Source organism: Pagrus pagrus (genome assembly GCF_965226575.1).
Source record: "Pagrus pagrus genome assembly, chromosome: 10".
Classification (NCBI taxonomy): domain Eukaryota; kingdom Metazoa; phylum Chordata; class Actinopteri; order Spariformes; family Sparidae; genus Pagrus; species Pagrus pagrus.
In genome coordinates this window covers 23,638,717-23,666,284 of record NC_140194.1, presented here as the reverse complement: position 1 = coordinate 23,666,284, position 27,568 = coordinate 23,638,717, and the positions used below count along the sequence as shown (strand labels likewise).

At 39.9% G+C, this 27,568-nt stretch overlaps 2 protein-coding genes across 4 annotated transcripts in view; both read right to left on the bottom strand.

Annotated features, from left to right (window-relative positions):
• The window catches only part of cpne2 (copine II), a 50,829-nt gene extending 37,821 nt beyond the window's left edge, over positions 1 to 13,008 (bottom strand). The window contains exons 1-2 of the mRNA XM_084363471.1: positions 12,773 to 13,008; positions 8,544 to 8,743 (exon numbers count right to left, since the gene is read on the bottom strand). Coding sequence (XP_084219597.1) covers positions 8,544 to 8,720 — 177 coding nt within the window. The 5' untranslated portion in view covers positions 8,721 to 8,743; positions 12,773 to 13,008. The remainder of the gene's footprint in view (positions 1 to 8,543; positions 8,744 to 12,772) is intronic.
• A 2,255-nt stretch (positions 13,009 to 15,263) lies between these two features.
• Positions 15,264 to 27,568, bottom strand: part of nlrc5 (NLR family, CARD domain containing 5) — a 38,637-nt gene continuing 26,332 nt past the window's right edge. The window contains exons 39-55 of one of the 3 annotated variants that reach the window (XM_084363994.1): positions 27,298 to 27,384; positions 27,134 to 27,193; positions 26,689 to 26,772; positions 26,486 to 26,569; positions 26,323 to 26,400; positions 25,446 to 25,520; positions 25,252 to 25,335; positions 25,004 to 25,087; positions 22,524 to 22,616; positions 22,325 to 22,408; positions 21,607 to 21,690; positions 19,352 to 19,435; positions 19,176 to 19,259; positions 18,987 to 19,064; positions 18,733 to 18,816; positions 17,476 to 17,559; positions 15,264 to 17,297 (exon numbers count right to left, since the gene is read on the bottom strand). In XM_084363994.1, coding sequence (XP_084220120.1) covers positions 17,216 to 17,297; positions 17,476 to 17,559; positions 18,733 to 18,816; positions 18,987 to 19,064; positions 19,176 to 19,259; positions 19,352 to 19,435; positions 21,607 to 21,690; positions 22,325 to 22,408; positions 22,524 to 22,616; positions 25,004 to 25,087; positions 25,252 to 25,335; positions 25,446 to 25,520; positions 26,323 to 26,400; positions 26,486 to 26,569; positions 26,689 to 26,772; positions 27,134 to 27,193; positions 27,298 to 27,384 — 1,393 coding nt within the window. In that variant the 3' untranslated portion in view covers positions 15,264 to 17,215. The remainder of the gene's footprint in view (positions 17,298 to 17,475; positions 17,560 to 18,732; positions 18,817 to 18,986; positions 19,065 to 19,175; positions 19,260 to 19,351; positions 19,436 to 21,606; positions 21,691 to 22,324; positions 22,409 to 22,523; positions 22,617 to 25,003; positions 25,088 to 25,251; positions 25,336 to 25,445; positions 25,521 to 26,322; positions 26,401 to 26,485; positions 26,570 to 26,688; positions 26,773 to 27,133; positions 27,194 to 27,297; positions 27,385 to 27,568) is intronic. The other 2 variants (XM_084363996.1, XM_084363995.1) reach the window with 2 other exon arrangements.

Genomic DNA, 27,568 nt, shown 5'->3' with positions numbered 1-27,568 from the left:
ACCGATGCAAATGAAAATGATAATGAAGCCACTCTAGTCTCTGGCTGCTTTCACTCCACTGCATTTACCACTCTGCTGGATTGAGTTTCTCCATCTTATCACCAGTAATGAAATACAAGAGCAAAAGCAATAAAATGTTAAAAATAAAAGGGGTTTATTTGTATTTATTTAATGACAAATGTCTAAAAATGTGTGAAGAAATCAAGGTCTGATAAATGCAAATTAGTGGGCGTATATGAGGAAATAATTTGGTATTAGTAGGTATCTTATTACCTTAACAACCTACAGCACTAGTGAGCACTGTAGGTCTCTACCATGGCCTGAGAAACAAGACTACAGGCATGCTTGTGGCTCTGTGAGGCCGGTACTTGTACTGCTGTGATTTGAGCTAAATGCTAATGTCTGCATGCTAACATGTTAACTAAGACAATAACAAAAGCAGGTAAAATTTTTGCCATATAATTACAAATTATTACATCATTCTGTCATTCTGAGGAGGACATAAATGTATGTGCCAGATTTTCTGATCAATCAATCTTACAAGTTTAAGGCATTTCAATAAAACAGTGCAAGGGTGGCACAGTGGTTGGCACTACTCCTTCACATCAAGAAGGTCCTGGGTTTAATTATCTGCTGGGGCATCAAAACATGTACATTAGGTTAATTCTCCAGTGCCCTTGGCTTAGATCTGGAGATGGTCCCCAGGTGCCATACACTGCCCACTGCTCCTCTGTGATGGGTTAAATTCAGAGAACCAGTTTCATTATGCTTTATTTCATTATAAAGATTCTTCTTCTTCTTATAAAAAATTCCAGCTCATGATGTCGCAAGACAAAAGTCAGCGTACTATATCACCAAAGTCACCAGGGCTGCACATCGACACTGCCATCCTGAGAGCCATGACACTAGAAATATTTTGGTCTTTAGCTGCTTTCTTCTGGAGCTATTTACTAAAATTAGCTGTTGGTCTTTTATGCTGGGCAGCTAATGTTCAGCAGCTTCAAAGAGCAGCCTGCTACTGCCTGAAACAGGGTATGGTGAGAGTGCACTAGCGAGGCTGACCCAAATGTAAAGCAAAGAGCTAAAAAAGGCTAATAGGCTTAGTGACGTTGCAGAGTTGTCTTACTTTGATTTCAGCACTGTGACCCCTCACATTAAAGTCATTGGTTCACTGTTGAGTTCAGTGCTACTTTTCCCAGGTCAGTCCAGCTTTGAGGTATTACAGGTGATGAGCTCTCATTGCCCCCAAAATATAGCCCCGACAGCACACAGACAGTTCAGAGTGTGTGGGCGTCTGTGAGAGCACTATGAGAGTCATGTTATTTGCTCTGGGTCCCTTAAAACCGGGTGGTTGGATGACTAATACACACTTGCAGTGCTACTCTCAAGTGTGACTCACCCAGAGTACACTGCATAGTGTGTTTATCCACCATTAGATGACGTCACTAAATGCCACTTTTGAATTGGAGTGAATATAAAAGGCATTTTTGAATGGTCATTGGACAGGTACATTGGGGATGGTGGCCATGAAAAGTCAACACCCTGGCACACTGAACATCTGTCCTGCTAATTCACAGGCACAAAAACAAACCACTTTACTTTGTTGTCATATTTTATCACTGTGGTAATAAATTGTAGTTTGGTGCTTCAGTGTTTGGACGAAAGTGTTTCTAAATTTAAGTGAGCTGATTTGAACCAGTTCACACACAGATTAAGGGCAATCAGGTGTGAGAGATCTTGAAAATTACTGGATGGATTGCCATGAAATTATGTAATGTCATTTAGTGCACTCATCAGTCAGAACTCCACTTTGTCTGCAAAACTGATTTTCTAATGATATTTCTATCATCCTCAGATGTTTTTCGTGTTCAGCGCTAATTAGACAAATGTCTGCATGCTAACACACTCATGCTTAATAAGGTAAACATACCTTGCTAATGACAATGTTAACATGCAGCATATTACCGTTGTCACTGTGAGCATGTAGTACGCTAACTTTAGCATTTGCTATCGTAAAGCACTATGCTTAAGTACAGCTTCAGTACAGACAGTAGATTATTGTTGACTTACCCAGGGTGTAATGTTAAGTGTCTTTTAAAATCTGGAAAATCACTCTAAGAATATAATATTTACAATTTCTAGACTGTTAAGACAGAGTGTCTATTTGTACCAGGGTGAGAACAGTCATGTGGCAGATATATGACTATTGTCACTCAGCTCCCTCACCCTCGGCCCAGGTTGGCGAGTACTTGTTGCCTTTACGTGTCCTTGTGATTCGATGTTTGCTGAGCGCAAGTCCTGCCCAACTGTGCTATGAGTCTAGGTCTAGCCTAGATATCGGCAGGTGGGAAAAGTTAAGGTATGAAGTAGTGTTGGGTAAATTGGTCAAATACAGGATGTTTACGTAGAAACTGGGGTTTAAGTTCTGCAGTCAGTCTTTTATTTTTTATTTATTTGTCAGTTTTTTTAAGTTGCTTTTTGGTTAGGTTTCCTATCATTGGCTATTATAGCCAGGGTGTGAATAGCATCGTTGGCTACGGACACCTGGGTGCAAATAGCATCTGCCTTTATATCATTTGCTAAGGGACAAGGGAAATGTATGTTCAGTATCTAAATATGTGCATTTCTATAGCTGTTGTTAAACAACTGTCTGCCTTGTTTCAATTGTCCAAAACTTTGGGTTAAGACTAATTTTTGGCAAAACTAATGCCATTCCCCTAAGTGCATGCTTTTTGTGTTTTGAGCTTATTTTGAAATGTTAGCTAACACGCTTGGTGAACAAGGTCAGCCTTTAACCTCCTAAACAGTATGTTAGCCTAGGTACAGCCTCACAGAGCTGCTGCTGTGGCAACAAAATGTATGATTTTACTCACTTACCTCATTCACCTCAACCTCCAGATCAGCTTTTGGTAGTCAGCTGTTCTACAGACTTTTTGCTGAGGGGTCAGAGTGGAAAATCAAATCATTTTGTTCTGATTCTGTCCAAAGGCAGCTAAAAATCCTGACTGTTTGACATGTGTCAGTATTTTCACTTTGAGTAAAGTGTCAAATAACTGTAGAGCTAAAAAAAAACAACCTTTTAGAGCCTATAATAAATACTTGTATCCAAAATATCTGATTGTAAACACTGTTACTAAAGAACTGAGAAGAGACCTGAGCTGCAGACCTGTTTCAGAGGGAAAAGCATTTTACTTTTGGCGTGTTTACAGTGCTTACAACGCTTATCCACCTGTCTGGCGCATGGGAAAAAGCAGAGACGAATGGCTGCACTTTGTAGCTTAAAAACTGATATTACAGGGGCATCATGGCAGCCTGTCAGGCTGAAGTGCATGTCTCATATTTGTGTGCCTGGCTGATTGGCTCTGGAAATGAATCAGACCCTGTGGCACAATCCTCTTTTTGCCTTGGTGTTTTTTATAGATCTGAACCGTACTTTTTCCTCTGAGATACAAATGGTGCGATAACAACAATATCAACAACTGGATGCAACAATAGATTACTACAGGAGGCACTAACGCCAAATTGTCTTGACTGTAGACAAACCTGAAGCATAAACACATACAGCTACAACAACACTATTTGTCCATTTTGTTGCTCAGCCTGCTAGTGTGTGTTCTGCAAGCTCCCTTATGAGCACAAAATTTCCCATTGTGTAAAGGTGTTTGTTGATTGTCAGTTATTTTTTGGCTGGTTGGAGCTGAGAGTTGTGTACCTGATAGACCTGATGGGGTTTGGAACAAGCACAGAAGTGATTTCAGAGTTTTAATTTTCACTGTCTATGGTGAAAATGTGTGTGGTTTAAACATGCAGGTAAAGAAAAGAGAGACAGCAGTGCCAAACAGCTCAGTGCTAGAGGGGTGGAATCAATGAGACGGGCCCAAGTGGTTTCAAAGACTCAGCCATCAGAGAAGCTGTTGTTAAAAAGGAATCGCTCACAAACATGCAGCACCAAAACATTTATTTTTGCCCTCTTTTGTACACACAAATCCAGTCCATTATGACCTTAAAAAAATTATATGGTTTTACCACAGATGGTATTTTGTTGATTCTATCCACTTTTTCATGCCCAATGGGCATTTGTAGGATCTACACAGCCAGTGTGCCTTTTTTCTGCCTCACCACTCTGTATATAAGGTACAAAGGCAGAATTGGGGGGCATTGTTGTTCTGTCGACAGCGGAGGTAGTAACAGTGCCCAATGTGTTCTGTGTAAAAAGAGTGAGGCGGTGAGTAACCAGGACTGACTTTTTGGCAACATGCTATGTGTGCGACTGATAAGCAACGGATTTAAAACACAGATAACAGCAGTTAGCATCGAAGATGAAGAGTGGCACCACCTCAAAATGTCTGCAAACTGGGGAGACAACAAGGTCCAAGAGCTCCTTACCCTCCAAGCAAAAAGCATATGCCAGCTAACGTAACCCTGGTTTTCACTCAGGTCCAATACTCGCTCTCTTTCTATCCTACATTATTTTTAACCAACTCCTGAGAAGTCTCAATCTATGTTCCACTAGCTAGTTAACTTTGTCTGATTGCTGTTATCTATGTATGGTATGTAGTGTACAGTGAATTTATGGTATCCGATCCTTGGGCCTGTATCCACATAGCTTCCTCTTCTGAGCACCAGCGTCTTTTTTCAATTGTTTCTAATGAGGAGCAAGCATATGCAGTGGCATGCAGCCCTCTAGAGAAATAGCACTGGGCCCAGCGTCTTTCTTCAGAGCACTCTGCCTTTATTTCGCAGCTTTAAAGGTGCTGGTGGTGTCACTGTGGCTTTTTTTCAGGCATCCAAGCATACATTAGATCATGCCACCCGTCACCCGTCGCCCTGGTAAGCCAGAAAATTGAGGAAAAGCTTGTTTTGTGCGTGTCTGTCTATCCTGAACTTTATCAGATGGAAACTATCGTAACAGGGTGGGAGCAGATTGTCTGCACACTGAATGCTGGTGAGTGTTGTGCTTACATGTTAGAAGCTTGTGTGGTCAGCCCTCTGTTACCATAGTGTTAGCAGATGTCAATCAAAACCAACGTGCAGCGTTTTTTCTCTCAAGTAAGTGCAATGCAGTGCTTTTCTGCCCCCAAAAAAACACTATGTGAACACAAGCCCTTATAGGCTGTAAAACAAATACAATGACACAACAGACGCTCCACAAAATTGAGGGAAGCTACAGAACTGAATCATAATTATCTTTTGGTTTGTCACTGTGATCTTCAACTTTTAACATCACAATACAGTAGTAACATAACAGTATTGATTAGATCTATTAGCTTCAATAATCCAGGGTTGACCTTTATTCCGATATTTGAAATAATCTGTTAAATCACTGAATCAAAAAGTAACCTAACGAAGGAGACAAACCCTGTTCTGATGAAGACTTTTTTGAAGTCTCATTCAGCTTATTTTTCTTAGATGCTCCATTCAAAATTTGTATAATAAAGCGACAATTTAATTGAAAACATCGTTCATTAGCAGAAAAAATTATCCTGCAAATGACGTCCCAAGGCTACATAAGACTTCACCCAACAGTAGCACACTGCTGAAGACGTGATTTTATACCCCACTGATTCTGGCATCACGCTGAATGTGACTTCTCACTTGCAGTGTTACAGGCATCTGTGATCATAACACGTGTTGAGATTAGTATGAGGATTTGGAGTTAGTCAAAAAAAAAAAAAGGGCTCGAGAAAATAGCCCAAGTAGTCAGCTAACGGTGCCACATCATTTACATGGCAGAAATATTTATTTCCTCTCTAACACCTGTTTTGGCTTCTATTATATTTTCCATCATGGGTTCCTCCATTACTGCTTTCGTATCTGTCGCTCAATCATGTTCTCACCATTGTCGTTTTGCTCTTTTTAATTTCCCCTCATCATCTCTTCCCCTCCACCCTTATCTCATCTGCCTCTCTCACACCTCCTCACTCTCACACTCTTACCCCTTTCTTACCCTCTCAATCCCAATCTCCCCGATGAACCCAGCTGTTTTGTCACACCTCTATCTCACAAGGCATACAGACAGACAGACAGTAAGACAGAGTGAGACACAGAGCGCAAGGCTGGTGACAGAAACGAGAAAGGCAATCAGAGGAGAGAAAACAAAGCCAACAGGAGGGGATCAGAGAAAGTGAGAAAGCCGGGGTGTGAGCGAAACAGCGAGCTGTGGATAATATCCGAGAAAAGGTTTGGGCCTCATTTCGCCTCCTCCATCGTTTCCTCACTCCAGGAGCACTAAGCTTTTGTTTCCCTTCCCGTTGCCATAGTAACGGTTAGCAATTTCACATCGGAGCCACATGCCCTGCTGACCGACAGCTAGCTACAACCCGAGGCACTCGCCTACACACACGCACAGGCACGCACGCACACATGTACACCAAAGCCAGCTTGCCCTGTTGACCAGCTGTTTGCTACAAAAAAGCCTTGAGGCAGCTGCCTACACACCAAAACTTCATCACCGTGTTCCTCTTGAGCATCTCCAGCTTTCTTTTTCTACACCATGAAAATACTGTACATCATACATTTACATTGCATTAGCTTATAGATTTAAAGCGAGGCGGAAGGCTCTGCAAACAAAAACAGGACACAAAGTACAATGTGGCCGGACTCAACTTCTCTAATGTATTCATATGTCTAAAATCTATAGTCAAATATATTCTACATTTAATTAATTCTGATACTAATTGTGATTGTGCTCATTTAATTCAGTTCCTTAACAAATCCCGAATTTTAGTCTTCTTCTATTCCAGCTGTGTTGTCTGGGACGAGAGCCTGTCCCAGTACACAGTGCGCTACAGGTGGAATAAACCCTGGAGAGGTTGTTAGTCTGTCACAGGGCTAATGCAGTGGCCAGACCACAAAGTGAGTGGCTGTAGGAGATGAGCTAACTTTTAACACAACACTAGTCACTATAGCTCCCAGAGCTTCTGGCTATATTCTTTCTTTCTGACTATTATTTTGGTTAAATAAAAGTTACTGAAGAGGGAAAACAGATCTCTCCGCGCTAATGAATGTGGGTAAACTGCAAAGAAAGAATTCATACCATTGACTTCTGTTTCATAACTGCCTCCAAACCACAGATAATTTGTGGATCAGCTTTACTGCAACCAAAATAAGTTTATTAAAAGGGTTATGGTCCGACACAGCTAACAAGCTACAATAGCTTCCTCAATTTTGGTCAACACTGCCAAGATGGCTTGTTATTGATCAACAGCCTGATTTTGCATATCAAACTTCATAAAAGTTGAACTGTACACAGAACATCTGCACTGATTAATTTAGCCTCGCTGGGCAGACCAAATAATTGTAGCGTTTCCAGCAGAACTAATTGACCTCGCCATTACATTTTACTGTTTTAAATCCTGGTGTGAACAAGCCTTCGACTTGCATGTCTTTGGACTGAGGCAGTAAACAACTGCATGGGACAAGTCCAAGCAAACAAGAAAACAAGCTACATCCAAGCTAACAGCTATGCAGGAAATCTGATCACAGCACCTTCTTGCTATCAGTCAGTGCAAAGCAAAGATTATCTTCCTACAATAATGATACCACAATAACACAAGCTTTTTTTTCTTTACTTTCAAACCATAGACTGTATACTTTAAAGTCTAAGTGTCTTCAAATGTCCTATCCATCCAGGATTTTCACTTTCAGGAAGTCTTTTATGCTTTCCCTGCTTATCCAGACATGGTCTATGACTCGTCAGCCTGCTTTTACATCTGAAATTTTCTTTTTATCTTTCCAATCAAAGGTTAGAAGTGATGATATAGTGGCAGTGCCTGAAATTTCAATTACAGTATGACCAATACTGGATTTCTGAGACCAATATTGTTGTAGATATTTGAAAGTTCACAACATATATACTGATACAGTATATCTGCAAGTAACATAATGCATACCTATTTATCAGGCTGGCTCTTATGTCAATGTTATCAATAATAACAAAAGGCTTACTTGAGGAAACTTATATCATTATCTTGGCAGCACCAAAAGCGCCTTTAACCAAATCTACAGAGCCTGGAAGAATGCTCACAAATGTTTCAACATCCTACTGGGCACAGCACGCCGGGATCATGCCAGATGGTCAAGACATCATGAGTTTGGATCTGGTTCACAACATATAGTGTTTGTAAAGTAACATAGACAAGAGACAAAATCCTCTAGTCGTTGCTGTGTAGCAAGAGCCAGCACGGTGGACCTGACCTTGAAAGCACTTATTTAAATCTTCCATCCTCCCTTCAATCTTTTTATTTCTGCCTCCCTTTTATCCTCTTCTCTCCGCCTCCCAGAGTTGAAACACACAGCATGGAGAAGCACCAGAAATGGGTTTGACTCCTTATGATCCAAACACGAATATTTTATCTCCTCTTCAGCCTTTTCTCCCCAATCTGACACATTCATCCTGCTGACTTCTCTCCATTTACCACCTGTTTTATGAAGACAAAACACACCTCTTCTTCACTCCTACACCTTTCTTTAATATCTTTCTCCACCTCTCTCTTTCTCCATCTAGCAGTTTTTCTTCTACCCAATCATCCCTCCATCTTTACCTCCACCCAGTTTCCATCCACTTCATGGAAGAGAACGCAGAACGGGTCCGACTTGGAGGCTACATCTCGGTCCAGTAGGCTGGTTGCGGTGACAGACAGCTCCACCCGAGTGACGCAGTGCTGAGGTCCGACACTGCGCGTCTGGCCCTCATTGGCCGAGCCTAGAGTGTAGGCCATGGTGCGAGGTCACAGCTGGTCACCTGGAGGAAAGAAACACAGAACAAGTTTGAATAAAAGTTAGTTTCAGAGAAGCCCACACACCATCCCACACTAGCTGTTTCTTGGCTGACCATGAGTGCCCCTTGATATTCTGAAATGGTAATTACACACTTTGAACTTCTGGACAACTTCTTAAAACTGATGGAGGCTGAAACTTGAGCACAGCACAGACAACAGGATACAGTTCTGATAATAATTACAACAACTAGCCAGGATGAATAGGGGCTAGTTGCTGTGATTATGATCAACAAAAAAAAAAAGGTCTAGAGCCATGTGGGCAGCTTTGTGAGGCTGTACTTGGCACACTGGTGCTTTGAGCTGCTGTGTATGCTGCATGCTGTATGCAGTATTCGGATTAGGGTTGCAATTAACAATAATTTTATTAGCAATTAATCTATCACATTTTTTTCCCACGTAATTGTTTCGTCTGCAAGGCATCAGAATGGTGACCCAGGGTACACCGTTTAAGGTTTTGTTTTGACTGACCAAATGTCTGAACACCAAGAAATTAAATATACTATTATGTTAGTTCAAGAATTGTCACATTTAAGAATCCCCTTCCTAGGAAAAAACAGAGTTATCTCCCTCAATGGCATCAAGCATATAATTTTAAATAATATGATAACATTCATTGAAAACACTTGTCTGAAAGCAATGTCTTTTTAAGTTTTTAAAGATTGGCCCCCTCCTTCATATGCCTCACAGTGGCTTGCTCCACTGTACCAGCCCTCATCTACACACACTTTAGTGCAGGTAGGTGTGAGTGTCTGTGGAGCAGTCTCTCTGGGAGTGTGTGGGTGGGGGTGGCTGCCCTCTAGTAAGTAGCTACTTTGCAAAAGTAACCTTAAAAGAAAATATGTCTGACATTTTTAGTTTCTTCTACTACTAACAGGTATCACCAGACTATTTTTTTTTTTTCAGACCATCACCTCACGATTGAATCTACACAGCCACAATATGGCACTTATCAGCCATAAAACCTTTAACATGCTGGAACAGCTCGGAAGTTATTTAACTTTCAGTTATCCAGTATGGTTTAATAGTAGTCATCAGCATTTCTTCTTTAATACGACAGCACTATTGATTCCCCTTCAGGAACTGCTCTTGTTGTTGTTTTGTTTATCGGCCCCCTAACAGTGAAATAACATATACACCATTGCTAGGAAAACGTTAGGCATTTTTGCCTGAAGAACAACTTAATTATTCACTGATTATCGATATTTTTTTTCCGATCAACAGATTAATTTATTGACTAACCGTTGCAGCTCTATAATGGACTTATTAAAAATTGTCAATCATAAAAAGGTTACTCAGTTCACGCCAAGGGGAACATGTACCACAAATACCACTGGTCAAGACGTTTCACACAAAAAAAACAATATCAACCCATACTATAATACAAATATACATATAATATAATAATGCTAGAGGAAAAGTCAGGTAATCATCCAAAGTGAGCAGGGACATCAGTTAGGAACTATAAATGTCTGTACCCAAAGAAGTCCCACTACATCCAGCAGATGCTGAAATTTGCCACCGTATAACAGAGAACTTTGATCTGCTGGTACAAGATGACAAGTCATGGAATCACCAAAATCAGAAGAATTTATCCTACATAATAAAATACACAAAAATATAACCTGTGGTCAGGGAGTCTCCTTAACAACAGGTGAACGTAAGCCCCAAGTATCTGCCAACCATTTATGTAATGAACAATGAATGAATGAATACGTCACTAAAATCTAAAGACGAAAACATTCTCTGTGAAATGAACTGTACTGTAGGGTGTTGTTACACACGGTGATGGCTGCTGTCCAGCAACACGCTTCTAACGGTTCTTGTTAGGGTCCTTACGTAACTCTGACACTTTACAGGAGCAAGTGTGTATTACTCTGACAGCCGACAAAATTATAAATTACTGGAAAGACAACTGCAGAGAGAAAATATGATGCTAGCAACACACTGGGCACCGTGTCTGTTGCCAGACAGGGTGCAGATTTCCCTACAGAAATAAGTGGTTTGCAGAGTTCGACAAAACCGTTTGAAATTTGTTGAATCTATGCAACACTTTATTATCAACGTTTATGTATGTGTAACAAAAAAGGATGGAAAAGTACACAAGTAAGTACCTGCCAGTAATTAATATATCACAATTGTGGTTTTACAGCCCTTAAGAGTTCAGTGAGTTCAGAGTAGATTAATGATACTGTTTGGCTATAGATACCCACTGAGGAAGAATTAAACACACACACACACACACACACACACACACAAAATCTGAGGCCTTGAAAATGTCTGATGACCCTTGTGTGGGGCAAGGCTGTCTTCTGGCAGGCCCAACAATATCCAGTATTAAATAATAGAAAGACACACACACAGTGCCCCAAGCCCAGATCAAAGCCACCTCACAACCTCCAAAACAGAGAAGCCTGGGGCAAAAAGTGTAAAAAGACAAAGACAAATACACACACTATAAACTCTTTTTGAGTGTCTGATAAAAACCAACGTGTCGGAACGAGCTGTTAACATGTTGTTAACAGTAACAACTTGAAATAATTTCCTAGAGGTTTAAGGACAACAGAACGGCACAGAACCTTGTGTCCATAAAGGTGGTTTTGTTCTCAGAGCGGCAAGCTAAAAGGATGCTGTCTGTTGCTAAGATACTAAGGTGTCATAACCAGCGTGCTCCTCCCGTTCTGCTCCTGTGATGTCACACTGGTAGTGGTGATGTACTGAAAATACCAGTGTAATATTTTCATTCATTTACTCAGTCATTCATAGGTGATGACGAAAAGCTTGTTTTGACTGGCTCGGACAGTTTTACTCAACCATTCATTGTTCACAGATGATGAATGAATGACATAAGAAAAGATTACAAGGTGAGCTCGTGAAAACAAAACTCGCACAACTCATGCATGGTGATACAATGCACTACTGTTAAAGCGGAATATCCTGTAAAATATGCTGATAACTACCAAGAATGATTATCAGAGCTGATATCAGGAGAGAAAGACTCCTCTGCTCAAGTGGTCCGTGCTTTATATCTCTATGGTAAAGTATTGTATTTTTTTCCACCCGTGTGTGCGATCAGGTAGAAACACAAACAGGGGATGTTACCCAACTTTCAAGGCTGCAGGCTGAAAAACATCATTTTAATGCTTTAATCCAATTAGGCTTCTGATGCCATAACCTGCTGTACCATCTCAGCTGGAAAATGATTTATTGCAGCTGCAACAACCTGGGCCATATGCTATTCAGACCATATCAGCTCGCTTTAAGTGTGACATTACATAAAGAACATGTGCACTTTGTGTGCAGGAGAGTGAAGCAGCACTACACTATGTGTGAGTGCACATGGACTATAGATCAGGATTATTCAGCCTGGTCTGGGTCTCTGCTTGAACTGATGTTCGCACCCAGTCTCACACTGCACATCCACACCTGAGTCACCTCTGTGCATGAGGGCAGAGCAGGGGAAAAAAGCCTCACACACACACACACGCGCGCGCGCGCGCAGAGAAAGAGGGGGCAGGTTAAGTGACGAGAAAAGCAGCAGGGAGGCTGTTTCCTACTTGTTTAAAGCAGAGGGAGCTCTGCACAGACATGAAGTCCAATTACACGTCCTGTCTGCCATATTTGTGTCCAAGGGTCCACTAGAAATGACTGAGTGTAAACCACAGTTATCATAAAGACGTGTAGCTGAGTTGAATTAAACGTGAAATAGATGAGAACAGCAAAAGAGCAACTCTCTCTCACAAACAAACGCACTTGTGTATGTTTCCTTTGGTATTCACCCTGCGCACAAGGTGTTCAGCATCATGTCACATCCGACCAACATCCTCTCTTTATCGGTGTTTAACCTCCAAACCGCACACTAACCGCACGTGTGTCAACTCTGTAGTCATTTAGACAGCCAAAACCTTCAGTGTCCTTCTGACAGGAAACCCCACACAGCAGCTAACTGTTACACATCTCTCCAAATGAATGCTAACAAAATGTGTCACACTCACCTCACTAAACGACGTCCAACTTCTTCGCCGCTTTTCACTTGACAATTTCTTTAACCACTGCCCACGCTGAGGAGAAATAAAAACACCCAAAGCTGTTTTTTCTACCAAAGAGTGGAAGCTGAAGTTGCTGTTGGCATTTTTTATCCGGAGTATCCTGAGAGGCGCAACAGTGTGTGAGCGTAAATCATCCTTGGAGCCACCTGGACTCTGCTCTCTGCGCTCAGCGCTGATGGACGGAGCGCCGTCAAGCTAACGGGGCTAGCTTACGACCGGAAGTAGAGACGAGTTCGCGTACAAAATAAAAGCGCCGCCGTCAAGTCAACGCAAAGCACTTCCGCCTGAAGTTTATCCGTCTTTTATTTAAAAGTTAATTCAGATATTTTTCTTATAACACTGGTAGACTTGACTCCCATTAACACGTACTTTTTTGATGTGTTTTTTTCACGATAGGCAGAATCTGAATGACAGAAGCCGGTCTGTGATATTAATACAGTATCCTAACAACTAATATGTAAAATGTGTTGCTCCCCTGGCACTCTCTAGTGGTTAATACAGGTATCACGACCCAATGCTGTTCACCACTTTACAACACACTGCAGTGACATTACCACTGCTGGAAGAAGGGTGGTGATATTTTACTTGAAGAGGCACTGTGTAGTTTTTTGAGAAGAAATTCAAAGTTGGAATTTTAATTTTTCAAATATTACTGAGTAATAATACAAACCTAGAAATATATTTATATATTTCAAAAATATATAATATTTTTGCCATAACTGAATAAACAAGCTGTTAAAGCTGCTGAAAATAAGGTCCCAGAACTCTGTTTGAAGCTAGAAAGGTGGCAGGGTCCTCCAAATGTAAACAAAGTCATTATATTATATTATATTATATTATATTATATTATATTATATTATATTATGATGTGTAAGATTTGGCCACCTCAAAGTCAAAGGTAACTACAAATAAAGGGCAGCATATCACCTGAATCTCTGCTATCTGCTGCTAACTGTAGCTGCCCTTAGCTTTTTAACACAGTTAGCTTAGTTTGCTGTGCAGCTAGCTGGAGGAGGACAGGCAGCAGGACAGTTGGTTAGCATGCTAACTTCAGTTAATATCTCTGCTACACAATACCAGATGTCTTTGGCATAACAAAACTGTTGCGTCTTCACATTCTGTTGATCAATTTTCAGTGTTTTACATATTGCACCTTTAATATATTATATGATTGTTGTTTTCACTGACGGATTGCGGATGAGGCTATCATTGTGGAAATTTTTGTGCTCTGTTGTTGCTGTTATCATTTGTCATTACACAATTTCCATGGACCTGAAACACACTACGCATTAGTTAATATAATTGGTGGTTAATTTATTAAACATAGTGTTGGGTAGATTTGTCCATAGAGATCTTCTAACTAGGGGTTGATATATTATCATCCCTGCTCGATTATCAGGCCGATATTCAGTATAAATAATCAGTATCGGTGATTTTTCTGTCAGATTGCAGATAAAATAAACTAATTAAAAAATGTGCTACTTCACTCACACAATGTCCTGCTGGCAACATTATCTGATTGGTAACACGTCACAATTTATAGCCTATAAGCACTGAATTATGTAAATTTGCAAAGTAACTAGTGACTAAACTTATCAATTAAATATAGTGGAAAAGAAGTATAAAGTAGCAGAAAATGTAAATAGGCCAACTAAAGTTAAGTACCTCAAAATTGTACTTGAGTAAATGGTACTTGGGTTATTTCATCACTGGTTGTTCGAAATTTTGACACAGAGTTTAATTTTTACTACAAATGAATATTGGTTCCAAATATCAGTTTTTAGTCTCTTTGATTTCTAATAATCGGTATCAGTATCAGCCTTGAAAGAGCCATATTCGCCGACCTCTACTGCTAACCTAAAAATAACTTGTAACTAGGGCTGTCATAAATGTATTGGAGCTAAAAGCACAATGTTAAGTACACTATATAAGAAGTAGGATTATTATTCAAAGGAAATACTCAAGCAGAGTTAAAGTACTTAAAAATTGTACAGAACTTGAATATATGTACCTCCACCACTGCACTTTACCAACAACAAACACTGATTATTCATATGAACGACTTAATCCTTTATAAAGAAACACAAACTGCACCACTAAGTCTTGACCACAAGAGGGTGCCATGTGCCCATAAATGAACGAGAGTCCTGTTTTCAGGCACAGCTGTCATTTCAGCTGCTTGTTGGCAGCAGGATGGAATGAGAGGGTTATGTGAAGCTATATTGAGATGTTCATTGCGATGTTCACTAAATTATCAGAAAATATAATTTAACAATTATTAAATTATTCATCACTACTGTCAGAGGAGGCAGACAAGAGCCTGCTAGAGAATAAGTGAACGATAAATGTGATATGTTGTGAGAAAGAAAGAAAGAAAGAAAGAAAGAAAGAAAGCCCAACAAATTGTTTTAAGTGTAAATAAAGGCCAAAATTCAAGGAAACTCTTTTATTCTCAATTGTCAAATGTCAGTGCAAGTCAGAATTAATACATATCAAATTTAGAAATAGTTAGTCACATGAGAACTCAAACCTCAACCTGAACAAACCTTAAAAAGCAACAAACACCACACAGACACCACAGGACATCTGTGTGCTAGTTTAAAATTATAATGAAACTGAATGAACTAGAAAAGCTTGACAACAATATAAACAACTAAAAACATATAGTAGAGGAACGGGAGAGGGAATAAGCTGCATATGTTGAGTGCATAATTAATGAGTGCATAATTCAAACACTATCAAACAATTACAGAAATGACAATGGTTAGGCTCCAACCTGTATTTGTCATATTTACAAAGTATGTCTTGTTCAATTGTTAATGTTAATTGTTAATGTTACAATTAACAGCTAAAATAAATAACTCAAAAAAAACCCTGAGGATTTCTATCTATGATAACAGCAGAAATAAATACGCAAATTGGATAGAGACCACAACCTAAAATGAGCATGAGAGCAACTATCAGTGGGGGGCTGTCCCTCTCAAATCTTTCTTGACTGTGAGTTTGTGATTTATTGTGTTTTCACTCATGTGGCCTCTAATAATTGTAAACACATATAGAGCAAAGTGCCTCAGTGTATCAGAGTATGCATACATACAGTACAGTAATCATTGTCATCCCTGGAGACCTTATTGGAATCCAAGGAATCCTCCACATCATCGTGGCCTCAAGTGTGACAGCAGTGTGTGCAAAGCTGGCAGTAACCAGACTGAAAAGCTGGGGCTGATCCAAAAGAATTAGCTTTGTGGTTTGACCCTCCACCAACTATCTGAGAATGTACTATCATTAGCCTCATCACACTATTTCACTTTACCACAAGACCCATCAGCTCCCAGACAAATTAAACACATTTACCAACAGCTGCCAATAGAAACACCCACTTTGTCCCAAGTATAAGTAAACATGTCTCATAGAACCTCAAATTAATACTTTGTTTCTAAAAGATGAGGTTATTGAATCATTTTAAGGACTGTATAATATTAAATTTATATCAGGATCTTTAGTCCCACTGAATCATAATTTTATTTGTGATTCAATTCATTGCTGTAAGATTATTCTCGATTCCTGTTTTGATCATTTTGAATAATCCCACAGTAATGTGTAATATCTGTCATCAGTACTGTATATATACTGCACACACTGTCCTTATCCAACTTTATCTTCGTTGGATTTGTGCTTTAAGTAAGTGAGACATTGAGGACGCCTGTCTGTTTGTTCTGTCCAGTGGCTGTACAGACAATAGGGATGTTTTTGACAGCTCTCAAAGTTGATGATATATGGGACTAGTTGTAACACAGCACTCACCAATGACAGGACAGGACAGGGTTAGGGTCAAGGTTAGGGTCTCAACACCCTGCCTTTACCATCAAAAAAAGAAACAGTCAGCTGATTACGCCAGTTCACTACAGTGAAACAAGAGGCCAAGAAGTACATAGTTATACTTTTAAATATGCCTAAACATATTTTTTTCTTTTCTCAAACATTATACCTTAAAAGACTCAAAATTCATCTGCACCTAATTACACTCTTTGGATAAAAACATCACGGCATTTAAGGGAAATGCCAAAAGAGATGAGAATTCTTAGGGATCTCACCCATAGTGGACCACATAGTGGTCTTTTAACTCTTCATACTATCGGAGACACCAGCTGCTGCAGTCATTCAGTACACAACTGATTAAGGGTTTTAAAGCACAGAACGTTGACATGAACATATGAATTATTGCTGTAATATTCCTCATGTTTTTCTGATGGTCATACAGCAGGGAAAACACACGTTTCCTCCTTTCCTGGCTGGAGTTACTGTAGCAGTGGTTCACCTCTGCCTCTGCAGCTTCTGATGAACTGGAGGATCACTTCTCACTGCCACCGTCCAACAATACAGATAACATCAAGTGGAGGAGAAATTCAGCCTCTTGTCCTTCAGGCTGAGTCTTTCGGCTTCACTCGGAGACACTTTGTTCCTCCACAGCCTGAAATGCACAGTGGTGGGAATGTAATATTTTCAATGTTTAAATATGTTTTATGAAACCAAACATACCTGATTTGACATACACAAGAGACATTAACAAGACATTATTAATTGTTGTCAAATGCTATCATCAGAGTGCAGATTAGAAACCACCTGCCATCTGCCAATCCCTTGTTTACCTGATGAGCTGCAGAGCAGGACACGACTGTGAGGCTCTAAGCAAGGCCTCCGCTCCACAGACACTCACACTGTTTGACTCCAGACTGAGAGAAAGAAACGTAAATATACAGAACATGCTGTGTTATAAGGAGGAGTATATGGGGGACAAGCAAGTCCACTAAAGAAAACCAAATCTACATTATCACATTTTACAGACAGCAGTATAGATGAAAGCTAAAAGCTAGCTTTTATTTTTATCAATTTATTTATAACAAAACAGCTGATGTTTTATGTTTGTTTTTTAAATTCTTCATTGGAAAAGACTGAAACTGAAAAATGTTTGTGTGACTGTTGCTATGATGTGAAACCAAATACAGAGTTCAAAAGGCTCGTCTCAAGAGAGAAACTTGAATTCAGTAGGTGTGGTTACAGTATTTTCTATTCAGTAAGGAAACTAAGTTTTAGAATATTAACCACGTAGACATTTTGTGAGTTTATTTTGTTTTTATAATTACAGTGACTTGTTGTTTTCTGTCTTGTTTTCATGTTGTCTATTTATTGTTTATTGTTTGGCACACGCACCTTTGAGACCAAAACAAATTCCTTGTATGTGAAAACCTACTTGGCAATAAAACTCTTTCAGATTCTGATTCTGACTTAACTTCAACTTTGCTGAATTTGGGAAACAACAGTAGTCCTCAGATGACCTTCCTATCTGATTGATTACAAGAGTAAAGTGCAGTGTCACCATCAAAATATAAATAAGCCGCTAATAATAATCACTAATGATAGAAGTCCATCACAACAATCTTGTATAAATAACAGCTGAAAATGTTATCATTGTGACAATTATTACAATCCACAACAACAACATCACTGATACCATCAAAAAATTCAGAGAACACCGTCACAACTTGACACTGAATGACTTGAATTAAAGAGGAACATGGCAGCGGAGACAAGACAAAGAAGCTACGAGAGGTTGTGAAATGAAGCAAACTTGCCACTTGTATACATCTCCCAGCTGAATCTTAGTTTGGACTATACTATCAGACTATTGCCTCTTGAGGTACAAAGCAGCATTGCGAATTAGAATGGGCTGGGCTAGCTGGTTAGCATGCTAACTTAAGTAAACAACTCTGCAACACAGTACATAGACATCTTTTCTACACATTATTATTGCAACAGAAGAAATAAAAAAAAAGAAATTAACTAACACTAATGAGTGTGTGTGTGTGTGTGTGTGTGTGTGTGTGTGTGTTTGTTCACAAACTCACTCTATTCTGATCAGCTTCTGACACAGAGGCATCACTCTGGCCAACTCCTCGACTACTTCATCACCACAGTTATTCCAGCCCAGACTAGAGACACAGACAGACACAGCTCTACAGTATTTTGAAACAAACAATCCCTCTTCACATTTACATCAGGGCTGATATTATTTTTACTAAGCATAATATGTAAATGTATAATATTGTGGTATTTGTTTTAGTCATTTTTACTGACAGTGTTTTGTCATTTCTCATCTTACCGTACATCCTGAATGAGGGGACAGTGGGCCAGACTGGCAGCTACAGCACACAGCTCTGAAGTCCCAACAGAGGTCAGACTGACAGACCATACAACAAACAGAAACACAGTGTTTATTACCAGACTAATCATCAGTAAAACCAGTCATCCATCAGGGCTGTGACTCCCAAAACAGTAGGAGGAGGCTTACTCAAGCTTGGTGAGCTTCTTCAGGCACATTATTGCTTTGGACAGACTCACAGACCCTTTGTCTCCAATATTGTTTTCTGAAATACTAAAACAAACACATAAAGAACATAAATCTCAGAACAAGTCTGACAAATGTCATGAATGCTAATAAGAAATCTGAATATGTGTGTGACTTACTCCAACACAGTGATGTGTGTAAGTGATGGTAGAACAAGAGCCATCCTGGCAGCGGTCAGATCACCCAGACGATTACTGGACAAACTGGAAGACGGCACAAACACATTAGTTTTAATTCTCTACTGAGCTAAGTATGCAAAATAAACACAGTACAAATAATACAATGATAAATAATAATAAAAAAACAAATTTAATGAAAAATTATATTTTTCCCAGTAAAGAAAAAAAATAAGACTAAAAGTGTTTGCACCTGGTACTAAAACGAGTGTCTATTGGTGTAATCATACAGCTTTACACAGGGTTCTCAGCACTAAGACCACAAACATCCAAGGGAAAAAAGGGACTGATTGATTTGCAGCCTTTTTTCATCCCCCAGAACTGTAACAAAGCTGCAGAGCTGTGGTTAGTCTGTTTATGATGTCGAGCAACAACATAATTTATGTTTTGTGTGTGTAGTGTGTACTGCAGGTTTCTGTGAATCTTTAAAGCTCTTTGAGTTTGTCCACCATAAACTAGACCACAGGGACATTTCAGCATGTAGACAACATGTAGATGTAGATTGACATGTAGATTTCATGTTCATCAGGTACGTGGTGTCTGATGAGTTAGAACAAGCACAGAAGCCACAGTGGAAAAACCCTGCAGGCTAATCACACAGTAAATAGACAGCATTAGACCTCATTCAAAACAAAGTGTTGAATCGTTTTAGTGCAGTGTAAAGGCCGATCCTCTTATTCATGTTGAGGGTGTGGTAGTGGGTAGTGTGTTTAGAAAAGAAACAGAAGTTGAAACAGAATCAACCTTTGGAGAAACACAACCCAACATCACGTTGCGGTGGCTCACATTAGCAGGTGATCAGACCACTGGTCAACAGTATTGTTGTTCAAACCGTTTACACTAATTTTATATAATAGCCTTGTACGATAACACTTAGAAAGTTTTTCATGTTTTCTTATAAGTGCTGCTTAACACGACACATTCAGTGTCAGGGTGGCCAAAAAAACACCAACACATTAAGAGTGGGGGGTTGGGATGGGGGGTTCACACTTTTAACTCTTTTTACAAAATGTAGAAGTGAATTTATTTTGTTTTCTCTAATTTAATTACACTTTATGGATGCAGTGCTGTTAGTTTTTGTACTTCCGCTGTTTTACTTTAAGATACATCTCTGTTCTTTTGTCTCTGATGTGATCATAGCGCCTGTGGTTTGACACTCGGACACAACAACTATGACAACTCCTGCTTTGCATGTGTTAGCATCTTATACCTTTAGAACACTATTTGATTTTATAAGAAGATTAAGACTATGATGAAATACTTTAGTCTTTTGTTTTGTTTTTGTTTGTTTGTTTCTCTTATGTTTTTTTTCTTCCTTTGCTTCTTTCCTAAAATGTATTGAACTCGGTTTCTGTGGGTGCCCTTAGATTTGATGTGATAAAATAAAATAAAATGAAATAAAATAAAACTATGACAACTCAATCCAATCAATCTGATAGCAAAATTGTACCAGACACATTCATCCATTCCACCTGCAGTGTGGAATGATGGCACTTGGGTGGTCTACTCCTGTTGGGTTGTTTTATTACGTTTGCCCTTGGCTGACACGTGGCCGAGGTATGGCCTGCGTGTCTCACTTGGCAAACAGGAGTGGAGGGCTAAGTGCTGACATTCCTCATGGTATGTGGGCCGGAAAAAGGTGTCTGGTGTGGACACAATTTTCCTATCTGGATTATTTGTCACATACAATCATACTCAGTACAGCATAGTGAAACTACTATTAATCTATCTCTGAGTAAGAGCTGGCAGCCATCAAATGGCACCCGGTGACAGGCTCGAGGTTTAGGACACTGAATTAATTGATAATTACAGCAACTTAATCTCCATGTTTTGATAGAGGGGAACCAGAGCATCCGGAGGAAACCCAGGACCTTCTTGCTGTAAGGTGACAAGTGTCCCACTATGCTGCCCATCCAAATAGCCAATGACACTGTACACCTGTTCAAAATGTACTATACTGTATATTAGTTTGCCTTTGACTTTGATAAAGACACCGCAGGGTGGAAACATTTGCCTGTTTACATTATCAAAGGCTGCAAATCAATCAATCCCCTTTTTCTTCCCTTGGATGTAATGTAGCCTCTTTGGCCATGCTGACAGGACAGTGTTCACATGTCACCTCTTACAAGGTGATCTTCCAAAGAAGCATTAACAGGAATGAGCCGCATATAAAAAAATGTCATCATGTCCTTCCTTACTGGAGCTCCTCCAGGTGATTACAGCTGCTCAAAGCCTCCAGTAGCGTGTCTCCTGATTGGTCACTAATAAGGTTCTTGGAAAGACTGGAAGACCAAACACACAGACACAGACACAGACACAGACACACACACACACACACAATCAGAAAAGTTCATGTTAGAAGCCATGAAGCAGTTTGCAGCCACCAGACACTGTTATAAATAATCAATTAAAGATGTAATAAAAAAATGATTTATAAACAGTAACAGAATCAGCTGATGAAGGCCAAATGTATTTGTGAATGTCAGTCACACAATTGGAAAGGAGGACGTTGTTGCCAAATGGGGACAGCTGGTCCCCATAAAGAGGGTGATGACAGGCCAATAAAGCGGCTGGCATGTTCTGAGCGATTGTCACTTCACACAATTACAACCAAGCAACTGTCAAGCTGATGATCTTTAGGTACACTAATCTTACTCTAGAGTTTAGCTAACAATGCCAAGCAGTAGATTGTTTTATCAGTTAAAACTTTAAGAAAAGAAAAGAGCAACTGATTGTTTTTTGTTCAGGAATACAATACTTTCATCACGTCTTATCTTCAAGTTATACCTGCTGTATGAATAGTTCACACCAGACACAAAGCAAAGTGTAAGAAGATAGAAGACAGACAATATCCAATACAGAATCCAGACATTTCTTAAATGTCACATATTAAAAATACAGGTACTTGCTGACTACCTGATCTTCCTGAGCTCTGTCCAGACAGGAAGGAGTCTGGTCAGCTGCTCCATTGCTCCATCAGCCATCCTCCAGCCGTCCAACCTGAAACAACACATCCAACTTCACTGATGTCAACCATTCTTTAATGACAGACTGAAATCAGGTCAATCACATTTTTGTATATGCAGCATACTTTATATACATGTGAAAAACTCACTCTATGGCCTCCATTCGTGTGAGTCCCTCCATAGCAGCGAGGAGATCCAACACGTCGTTTTCTCCTGAATTTTCTACTGCAATCTTATTTAGCCTGGAGCACACACACACACACACACACACACACACACACACACACATTGCACAAACAAATGGTCACTTTTCAACCAAGCAATCAAACCCTCTGTGAATCAGTGTTAATTTCGTGAATGAAACTATGGTGGGAAATTCTAAGCGCTTTATCGTAGGCAACTGCTCGTGTTTCAGTTTCTTGAAGACGTTTCACCTCTCATCCAAGAGGCTTCTTCAGTTCTAACTAAGTTCTTAAACTCTGTGTGGGAGTGCCTTTACAGAGTCGTTAAGGACACGTGTGAGCTCTGAGTCGCAGAGTCGTTAGGGCCACTTGTGGATCATTGACCCAACTGGCCTTCATGTGGGTTGCTGGGGCTCGGTGAGCTCCAGTTAGTTAGAACTGAAGGAGCCTCTTGGATGAGAGGTGAAACATCTTCAAGAAACTGAAGCACGTCCAGTTGCCTACGATACAGCACTTAGAATTACCATGACCTTGATGACTGACACAAGACAAGACACAGTTAACAATAGATCTTTGATAATAAATACTATGACAAAATGTATGTTTTGTTTTCGTCCACGAGACGGGACAAAAATGTTAGTGGTGGGCGATCAGACATTTCCTCCCAACTGCACATCCAGTCCGTCTCTCAATAAAATAAACAATGTTCCTCGACATTGACTGACGTGCACAGATTTCCAGAATCCCTGGTGAGACAGCACCCGACGGCAAGATTGTGACAACAACATGGCTTCAATGCAAAAGAGGGATTGGTAAAAATAAACAAAAAAAACCCAACAGATTTGTTGAAACACTTGAATATTTATAATTTGGCAGAAAGGAAAGCATAATGCAATAAAGGGAGACAAAGAGATGCTCTGTGGCTACAAATTAAATGGGAAGGATTAAACGAACCTAAAAGAGACACGTGAAGTAGTACCACCCTGCTATTAATGCCACGATGAGTTAGCTGACTATATGTCCTAATGTTAACTTACCAACATTAGGTCAGGTCTTGGAGAGTACAATTGCATATGAGAAAAAAGTGGTATAAAGCCTTTTGTGGCTCCAGAGGAAGCTGCATGTTATCTGATAAATTGCCTCCATTGATGTCACTCAGTGGCTCAGTTGCATTGTGGGTAATGTAGGCACCATGTTTTGAAAAGGAAGACTGAATGCGTGGAGTGAAAAAGGTGATTTCTCTGGGTCTGCTGTATTGATTGTGATAATCTGTTTTCAAACTGTCCATAATCACTCCAACAGTGTTACAGGAGTGTTATGAGACCAGTGGACCGCTTTTTGAAACCTGGAGCCTACATTACCCAAAATGCAACTTAGCCACTAAGCAACATCACTGGAGGCAATCTATCGGATTACTGTACATGCAGCTTCCTCTGGAGTCACAAAAGGATTTATACTACTTTTTTCACATATGCAGTAGCACTACCCAAGACCTGTAAACACACTTTAATATGTAACATTTGTGGAGTTACCCTTTAATGACAGCCCTAAACATGGGACGGCAATTACTATCTAGTCAAATTGTTGCTTTTATTTTGAAGATATCTTTGCATGTTTTCTTGGCTCTGTTGCTAGGTAGGCATGTTAATCATCTAATTGTTAGTGTAATTAGTGTGAATGTAATGGTAGCAACAGCCTGATCAATCTGCCTGGTGTGTTGAGAAAATAAACTGGCTGCTGATTATGCAGAGGCTTATTAGCCTAATTGAATCAGTTTAAAAAAGAAAACATTTTGACTGAAAGTTGACAAAAATGTGTGACTTTTCATCAACTAAAACTATGAAGGATGAAAACTACTCAAACAGTAGCTAAAATGAACCATGTTGTGAAACTGTTATACTGCTTCCAGTCTAGGAGTGGATAATAAATAACTGTGGGTAAATTAAAATAGTTAGGTTAAAAGAATTTGTCATCTCTTGTGAGAATGATCTATGTCTATGTAAATATGATATGCATGTACATGCTGTATAAACAGCACTGACATTTGCCAGCTAAGTCCTGACCTGGCAGCCCATCACTGAGCAACACTTTACAGCTTGGCGCTATGAGAGAAATGGGTGGGGGGGTGAGGAGCTTTTTTGATGAGCTTCATGTGGAGCTGATGACATGCTGGTATGATGAGCTGTAGCAGCGGTGGCTGTAATGTGAGCAGCAGTTTTGGCAGGGACACGGTCAGCAAATGTATGATATCATAAATAGAACAGATGATTTGAGAGGTGCTGGATATGTGTGTAAGTACAGAATGTCCGTGCCAATGTAGTAGTAAATGTACAGACATCTGCTTTAACTTGCTTTGCAGGCTTAAATACTGTTAATACTTAGCAGTAAATAGGCTACATTATGATGATTATAATGAGACCGCTCCAGTAAACCACCGTGTTTCTTACTTGAGACTTCGTAAAGAGTTGATATTCCTCAGTGATTGTGCCAGATACACCCTGCTCTCCTCATTCAGCTGCAAAGAGTCCAGACTAGACATGCACAAAGAACACAAACACACACACACACACACACACACACACACATGCAGACACACACACACACTTATAACTTCAGGACATTAAAGAAGCCTGTCTATCTGTATTCAGACATTTTTGCACAAAAGTTCGTATACATGCATGCATGTGTGTCTTACCTGAGGCCTTCAAGACTGACACTCTCTCCCAGTGATCTAATGAACTGAAGCCCTCCAGCCGCTGACCACAAACAATGAGACAGGCTAGAGAAAACAAGTCAAATTGTAACATTAACAGTTCCAAATTATGTTTATATAACCACCTGTAAGATTAATTTACACTACTGCAGAAATGCTGAATGTTAAATGCGTACTTAAGTGATCGTAGACGGGGGAACATCCCGGTCATAATCTCTGCTGCAGTGTCACCAATCACATGACCTGATAAACTGGGAGAAAGAAAAAGGGGAAATTTTATGTGAATTCATGAACTAACACAAAAATGATGTGCTGGCTATCCATTGAAATTTAAAGTCACGCCATGCAATATTGGGAGTTATTTTCATGCATGTCAAGTTACAAAAAAAAAGCCATTAAACACTGGAAGAATCTGATCCTTAACTGGTGAGCTGACATTTAGTCTATACAGTCAATATGAAGCCATTCCACTGCAGGAACTTTCCCCAGAGACAAGTAACTTTTGGAGGAGGTGCATTTTCACCCGAGGGACCAAGAGCTTATTTAACTTCTCCGTCTGTTTACATTATGTAATCGCAGTATTTTATTACAAAATCTGCAGCCGCAAACCAGTCTGTTATTTGGTTGTTGTGTGTATGACAGATGGACTGACGTTAGTGATTTTTTCTTGGTCATGTGCAAAAAATAAGCCACCTTTTTTCATACAACAGCAAACTAATTTGTCCTTTCTTTGTTGGTATTTAGGGAAACGCAGTCAACAACCGCCTGGAGAAACCATTTACCTCCTCGAAAAGAACTTCCTGGGACTACAAGTTCCAAGTAATTTGTTAAGAAAGAGATAAAAGCTTTTCAAACAAGCACAACTTGCCTGCCCATGTTACTGTTGTGAATTCACCCAGTCCCCTTCAAACTGCCTTAAAGGCACTATGCATGCACTGTCGTAAATTACCAGCAAATCAATTCTTTTAAATCAACTACTATGAATCAAACAGATGAGAGGAAACCAAATGAAAAGGCTCCATACAAGTCCCAAAATGTGCATTTGTTGCTCACTTAAGGCACTGGATGGCTGTAGCCTGCAGCAATGCCTCTGAGAGCTTCTCAATCACATAAGTCCCTTTGGAAGCAATACTGCAAAAGATGAGAGTAGATGGTTCGCATGCTCGAACCTCAAAACAGACATTAGTAAAACTGTCAAATGTGAAAAACTTCTCACCTGAGAGAAGACAGATGTGGCAGCGAGGGCAGAACAGAACAGAGGAACTCAGCTCCCCCTAGACCCAGTCTGTTGTGGGACAAACTGTGAAAAATGACAACAAACATGATTTAACATTGCTTTGTTTCTTCCATTAACAAAGAAAAGTCCCTGTTGCATACTGAATGCTTATTATATTAATACACAGAAGAGAGGGTACTAACTCGAGATCTGTCAGTGAAGGACACTTCTGGATGAAGCTCGTCATGGGTGCAAGCTGGTGCCCCTCTATTGCACAATCCACAAGGCTGGAGGAGGGAGAGGATTAGTAGATGTACTGTTCATGTTTATTTTCAATTTTCTTTATCCTTTATTTATTCAGGGAGGGTACACTGAGAGCTCTTTTTCAGGAACGCCCTGATCACATTCACACCACAGTCTGATGTGCACTCTTGAGCACCTCAGTGGAGGTAAAGAGGGAGGGGCGAGAGCAGCCTTTCACTTTTCCCGCCCAGATTTATCCTGCCTAACAACCACCTCCTGAATAATAATGTGTCTTATAATGACTGGCTTCCAAACTAGCTGCAATCATAAAAACACTGGCTGAACTAAACACATTTTTGATGGATGTGGGACTTTAATTTAAAAAGGCAACCTGAAAATTATTACCTGACTGAAGTCAGTTCAGTGGACCTCATCAAAGACAGGTGCAGCGTGTTGTGTTGAACCCTGGAAATGTGAGGTATTCTACAGTGAGTTTGAATATGTTTGAATATGTGTATTACTACAAAGAGTGTATAGTCCTCCAATCTGTGTTCATTTGCATCTCTCACTTGATAGTGTGTATGATGCTGTTGAGCTCCAGACAGCGACACACCAACGTAACAGCCTCCTCGGATCTGATCCAACCCTCCTCAACACTGTCAAAGAAGAGAGTTTGACACAGTTCAATATTTTAACAATCAATTCAGCAACTGGGTACAGGTTCCTTCAGCTTTTAGAACACACACACAGATGTGCCATGACTTAAAAAAACAATATGGAAGAAAAATGATCCTACAATGTGTTGTGTGGCTACAGGCTGCATCTACAGCGTTCTCTCTC